The sequence below is a fragment of the Coregonus clupeaformis genome, chromosome 15 (genome assembly GCF_020615455.1).
Source record: "Coregonus clupeaformis isolate EN_2021a chromosome 15, ASM2061545v1, whole genome shotgun sequence".
In the NCBI taxonomy this organism is placed as follows: Eukaryota; Metazoa; Chordata; class Actinopteri; order Salmoniformes; family Salmonidae; genus Coregonus; species Coregonus clupeaformis.
The window spans coordinates 37,197,405-37,203,951 of NC_059206.1; the positions used below are offsets into that span (position 1 = coordinate 37,197,405).

The 6,547-nt window shown below is 43.1% G+C and overlaps 1 protein-coding gene across 3 annotated transcripts; it reads right to left on the minus strand.

Moving 5' to 3' along the window:
- Nucleotides 1-326: 326 nt before the first annotated feature.
- On the minus strand, nt 327-6,521 carry coq4 (coenzyme Q4 homolog (S. cerevisiae)). Of its 3 annotated transcripts, XM_041898415.2 has the most exons (8): nt 6,285-6,521; nt 3,840-3,992; nt 3,295-3,391; nt 3,049-3,151; nt 2,826-2,955; nt 2,644-2,737; nt 2,339-2,471; nt 1,843-1,932 (listed from the first exon to the last, which is right to left on the minus strand). In XM_041898415.2, exons 1-7 carry the CDS (start codon nt 6,373-6,375, stop codon nt 2,387-2,389), a joined length of 753 nt encoding a protein of 250 aa, XP_041754349.1. In that variant the 5' UTR covers nt 6,376-6,521; the 3' UTR covers nt 1,843-1,932; nt 2,339-2,386. The 3 variants fall into 3 exon arrangements, with proteins under 3 accessions (XP_041754347.1, XP_041754348.1, XP_041754349.1); XM_041898413.1 differs by lacking the exon at nt 2,339-2,471 and having other exon boundaries at nt 327-1,932; nt 6,285-6,518; XM_041898414.2 differs by having other exon boundaries at nt 1,840-2,471.
- Nucleotides 6,522-6,547: the final 26 nt, after the last annotated feature.

A 6,547-nucleotide genomic window follows, 5' to 3' on the forward strand; every position in this document is an offset into this window, starting at 1 on the left:
CAACAACAACAAAAATCATGTCCCGCTGTTCCTGGCATTCATTCATGCTGAAGTGGTAAAGGCCATACCCACGTTTATAAACACAGGGTTTCTACAGTTATTATTTATGGTGGTAATAATTATTTCCGAGTACATTTTATGAGGGGAGAGGGTGCGCAAAATTGTTTTACAGTAAAGGGTAGGGTCATGTGAAAATATTTTTTATATTAAGAGCGGGTGTATTTTTTTAATGACCTCGACCTCGGCTGATTGAATAGAGCCCTTAGTCTTTTCATAATGCTGTAGGCCAACTGTACTAATCCCAGAGTAATTGAAACAGGCATCAACAAAGTGCAAATTGTTTATCGATGAACGACACATCTCACCCCTGAGATACATAAACAGCACTGTGCTCATCATGAATACATATTGGCAAATAAAACACATATTACATGACTGCCATTCTTTACAGTAAATGTGCCATGTGTGATACCAATAGGACCATGTCAGATAGAACATTTTTTGAGTCTTAGTGTTTGAATGATACCAGACTAGACATTACTTTTTCTATCAACAGTCATCAATTGATGACTAAATAACCACTCATTTCCAGCTCGCAGTCTAACTGGCAGCTTCCATTGGCAGCAACATACTCTCCTTTGTTCTCGGTCTGCCCAGCCTTGTGTTGATTAGGTGGTTGAAGAATGCCAGCTGGTAGGCCTAATACAAGACCCGGTTTTGAGTAGATGGAATATGTAGCCTACAGCTTTTTTTAGATTTGACTTTTAGTAGCAGGTTAGGAGAATTAACGTAGCAGGTTAGATGAATTAGGTTAAGGCCTTAGGAAAAGGGTTAGGGTTTAGGTTAGCTAAAATAAAATAAAACAATCACCTTTTGACATTAATTTTACAAAAGCTGTAGCCTATCACTTCTAGCCATGACCTACAAGACCCTCAACAAGGTTGTGTTACAAAAAGTGCCTTGCACTCAATCGGCAGGTTTCCATGGAATCATTGCGACATATGTAATGAAAATGGCAGATATAGAAGACCATAGAGGACCACAGTATGAGCCATAATACCCATAAAAGCTAACAGTCAAACAGTGAAATGGTTCAAATCGTTTTTTCCACCATTCATTTTTTCCCATAGGGGATTTTTAGAAACCACTTCAAATAAGGGCTGTGTTTCGTGTAGGCTTACCCTGGCGTGACATTTGGTAACTGTGTAAATCTTTCTAGGACAAGGTGACTTTTAAAAACAGCTGAACGTAATGACGTCACACCTAACAAATACACTCTTTCGCAAAAACATAGCTACAGTGTCAAATAAAAATGAAGAGGTTGAAGTGTTTCCATTGCCATTTAGGCAAATTGCGTGTATGCCCTCCTGCCTGCCTGTATGCCCTCCCACTTAGCTGTTTCATGTCTCAGGTAGCATGGATAAAATGCAATAATTTACTAATATGTGCCATATTCTAAGTATAGCCACGGTCTGTGCCATGGTGAAACTTGCACTCCTGTAGATCTGAAATAATTGGATGGTGAAACTTGCATCCAGCCCTCTGGTAATCCTCTGCACCCACTGTGACTATTAGCCTTTAATTCCTTCACTTGAACACATGGGGGAAGCTTGACACAATTGCTATGACACAGTCAGCCCACATACAATGCCTAAATTACTGTATGACATCCCTCCAAAGAGTCCCTGCATTCTTCCCATCTGGTTGTACAGTGTGACCTCTGACATTCGAGGTCAGTGCTAAGAGTCTAATGTGGCTTTCTGGCTGGTGGCCCTGATGGTGAGCGGGGGCGGCTCGATGTTCAGCTCCTCTCTCAGGTTCTCCAGACTCTGCTCCCAGCGGCGCTCATAGAAGATGCTGAGGACACAGCGGGCCTGCCGGCCATTCCTCACAGCCCATGGTCCCAGGGACGTCACCAAGGGCTCCAGACGACTGCGGGAGAGCCACAATGAAACAGTCAGGCCGTAATAATTACATTACTGTACAGATACCAGACTGTGATGTCAACGGTTATTGTATTACAGAGCAGAAATAATTTACAGTCAAAGCCAATACTCAGAAAAATCATGATGACACATTCAGTAAGTATTAGTTTCCACACACAAGGGATGTTTTTCAGCCAGGAAGGAAATTAGACTAGAAAATAAATACATGTGAACTGTAATTCTTTCACAAGGCAGAATCCCATTCCCTTCAGTCAATAACTACAGTATGTTGATCATAACTAGCTCAACTAGCTCTGTGACACTTGCAAATAAACCAACTAAGCAATAGTTATTTGATCCTTGAAATGACACAGCATATCGTCTCAGTTCCCTGAAGGAAGTCATCCACCTACATTTCAGTTCTCTTTACACCTCAGGGGGCTGCTCAGGTGTGTGGTTGATTACCAAACATCAGAGGTGTCCAGGAAGTGTATGTTCCATTCACCACCAGTCTCCCTTAGAATATACAGTATAACTTCCTGGAGACTGATGACATCACAGATAAATCTTGGGACGTATTCAGTGAACATTGCAGAAATGTAACGAGAAGACCAAGACTACTTCCTATTCATCATGGCAGACAGTCAGTCTCCTGAAAGGCCCCTGGTTTATATTACTACATAAAGTATGAATAAGAAGAGAGCCTGATGGGCAGCACCTTGTGGACAGACGGAGGGGTCCCAACGCTGCTCCCAGGATGCACATGGGCAGGCCAGTTTGAGCAGCCTCAAACCACTTTACTGCCACTTCACCTGAGTTTGAGAAAGTGAGAAAGAAATTATATGTAGTGAAACACACTAATACCAATACTCTCAGTGAATCCCTTTACCCCAGACTCACCCAGCATGTTAGTGGGCATGCCTAGTAAGGTGTGCAGTAAATCGTGGACCTCTCGGTACCTCTGCATGACGTACGCCAACTCCTCATTATCCACAAACTTCACGTTCACCCTCGAGTCAGGGGTCACCCTCTGAGAAAGAGAGACATAGAGGGATATGAGGATTGGCAAATAACCACGACGCCTCCTCTGTAAAGAGATCCATCATGTCCTTCATAAACTCACATTGTCCTCAAGGAAGCGCAGGTACTCTCTCCCAAAGGATCCATCCGGAAGGGAGGCCATCTTGGACAGATCCAATGTGGAAAGTCGGATCCGTGGGCGCTCTCTAACACAGAAATAGGTGAAACATACGCACATGAGCATTCACAGACAAGCAATTGTACACACATAACTTATTTAAATCATAGAGATGTATATTTCAGGGTGTACGTAAACAGAGTGAGATAGACAGCAGAGGTTGTGACATACGTTAGAATGGTATAGCCCTCAGGGTCTCCTCTCATTCGGTCCCGGAGCGTCATCAGGGCCAGGTGTCCTGTCGTCTCTCCCAGCACTGCCACCATGTCTACATGGGGAACACGAATTACAGTGAAGAGAAATGTGGTACTTTTTTATTGAGAAAATGCAGTACAGTATGTTATACCAAAAGAGTAACTTTCAAGTTATTTCTCACCCTTGTTGAAATCAAAATTACATCTACGACATAGTTTCACTAGGACTCTTTAAGTTTCCTTTTTTTTTTTCTCGAAAACTTCACAGTGTTTTCCACACCTTGATAACTAGGGATCTAAATGACACATGATAACCATTAAATAACCCTGCTTGGTATCGGTTACTGTGCGTAATGAAACTTATTCAAATCGTTTGAGATACAAATGCAAAAGAAAGGAAAGTGAAACAGGGAACACAGCCTACTCACATGTTCTGTAAGCACAGATAAGCATGCCAAACTCCCTACAGATGCAAAATGACCATTTGAAAGTATCACAACTGGAAGTGGGCATCCCTCTCACCATGTCTGTAGGGGTCTTGCAGGGCTGCCACCCCGGAGCCGACAGCCAACAGGGCTTTCTGGATGGGGTTGGTGGGGATGTGGCCTGGGTACAGTCCATCATAGTGGCTGTCTGCAGAGTTCAGGCCACGGTGCTGCTGCCGGACACAAGCAGCTGTGGGTGACACCAAACAGCATCATTTACATTTAAATTTTTAGTCATTTAGCAGACGCTCTTATCCAGAGCGACTTACAGGAGCAATTAGGGTTAAGTGCCTTGCTTAAGGGCACATCGACAGATTTTTCACCTAGTCGGCTCGGGGATTAGAACCAGCGACCTTTCGGTTACTGGCACAACGCTCTTACCCACTAAGCTATCTGCCGCCCCGACATACAGTAGAGTACACATGGACATCCCATTAGGATATGGTATTAATAATGTAGTGACCTTAGTACTTATAGATCATGGGACCACAGGTAGTTTCCGGTGCTCTGTTTACAGTCAACACCTTCCCACTGGACACAGACGTTAATTCAACGTCTATTCCACATTGGTTCAACGTAATTTCATGGAAATGAAACGACTCCAACACCATCATTAAGTTTGCCGACGACACAATGGTGGTAGGCCTGATCACCAACAACGATGAGACAGACTACAGGGAGGAGGTCAGAGACCTGGCAGTGTGGTGCCAGGACAACAACCTCTACCTCAACAACGAAATGAGCAAGACAAAAGAGCTGATCGTAGACTACAGGAAAAGGGGGGCCGAGCATGATCCCATTCACATCGACAGGGCTGTAGTGGAGCGGGTCAAGAGCTTTAAGTTCCTTGGCATCCACATCACTAACAAACTATCATGGTCCAACACACCAAGACAGTCATGAATAGGGCATGACAACATCCCTTCAGGAAACTAAAAAGACTTGGCATGGGTCCTCAGAACCTCAAAAAGTTATACAGCTGCACCATTGAGAGCATCCTGATTGGTTGCATCACCGCTTGGTATGGTAGTGCGTACGGCCCAATACATGACTGTGGCCAAGCTTCCTGCCATCCAAGACCTCTATACCAGGCAGTGTCAGAGGAAGGACCTAAAAATGGTCAAATACACCAGCCACCCTAGTCATAGACTGTTCTCTCTGCTGCTACGGCAAGCGGTATTGGAGCGCCAAGTCTAGGTCCAAAAGGCTCCTTAACAGCGTCTACCCCCAAGCCATAAGACTGCTAAACAGTTAATCAAATGGCTACCCAGACTATTTGAATTGACCCCATTTTTTACACTGCTGCTACTCGCTGTTTATTACCTATGCATAGTCACTTTTATTTTATTTTATTTAACCTTTATTTAACTAGGCAAGTCAGTTAAGAACAAATTCTTATTTACAATGATGGCCTACCCAGGCCAAACCCGGACGACGCTGGGCCAATTGTGCGCTGCCCTATGGAACTCCCAATTACGGCCGGATTGTGATACAGCCTGGAATCGAACCAGGGTCTGTAGTGACGCCTCTAGCACTGAGATGCAGTGCCAGACCACAGCGCCACTCGGGAGCCCAAAACTTTACCCCTACCTACATGTACAGTACATATTACCCCAATTACCTCGACTAGCCTGTACCCCCGCATATTGACTCAGTACCCCCTGTATATAGCCTCGTTATTGTTATTTTATTGTGTTACTTATTTTTCGTACTTTATTTGATTTCTAAATATTTTTTTTGTGCAAATATTTTCTTACTTACTTTGGAAAAAATTCTGCATTGTTGGTTATGGGCTTGTAAGTAAGCATTTCACGCTAAGGTATACATACACCTGTTGTATTCGGTGCATGTGACAAATACAAATTTGATTTGATTGATTCAACCAGTGTGTGCCCAGTGGTGATATGAGTTTTTCCTTTGCGCTTCATGAGATCATATGACAATGAATAGGTAATCAATACTGTGTTTTGTAGCCCTATAGAGAACCTAGTCTAGTCCAATGGGTACTCAAACATTTCTGTTCCTCGGCCCACTGTACCCTTTCTAGGGGAAGCCTTACACATTTTATTCTTAAAAATGTGAGGCCAAAATGCATTGTCGACACTCAAAGTATAAAATTACACAAACATATACAGTTCTTCCTTTAGAGGTAGTTTGGCCTTGCTGCAGTTATTTTTTATTAGGTCGTTTTATTGCTGATTTTTCAGGGACCGCCTGAAAGCAATCGTTTCAAGTTTAATTAGTCGTACTGTATGTACAGGATATGTATGGTATAAACCAAACTGGTTTGCCCTATTTATCTGTGTTAGTTCCGTGAAGTGATATAATGGAGAACCCATACTGTGGAGTTGTGGTACACTCCGCTAACCGCTACTATACGAATTTACAGCTAAATAAATAAATACATTATCTATCATTCTCTAATTATCGGAATATATATTGTCCATGCTTATTTAGCTACAATACAGTCTCACTTGCATACCTTCGTCCATAAATAAGCCCCGACCAGTGCATCTTCGACTTGAAACGAGGAGTGAACGCAACATTTGTGAGGTGTGAGTTGGCTGGCTCATGAGCACTGCGCACACTTTTCTCGAGTGCCTTTGCTTTTTACCAAATACTATTACAAAATCCCATAGAGGTAGATGGAGGACTCATCTTTATATCTGTGCCATTATAGATAGCATATGTGACTACAACCCATAGGAATAACCACCCAGACTTTAAAATGGCGGAAACCCTCTT

Excerpts from the sequence above, each read along its gene's own strand:
- coq4 (XM_041898413.1), bottom strand. The coding sequence starts at position 6,375 with ATGAGCCAGCCAACTCACACCTCACAAATGTTGCGTTCACTCCTCGTT. Across the intron at positions 2,956-3,048 it reads TGCGCTTCCTTGAGGACAAT|AGGGTGACCCCTGACTCGAG; the intron begins GTGAGTTTATGA and ends TCTCTTTCTCAG. Across the intron at positions 1,933-2,643 it reads CCCCTCCGTCTGTCCACAAG|TCGTCTGGAGCCCTTGGTGA; the intron begins GTGCTGCCCATC and ends GCTCTCCCGCAG.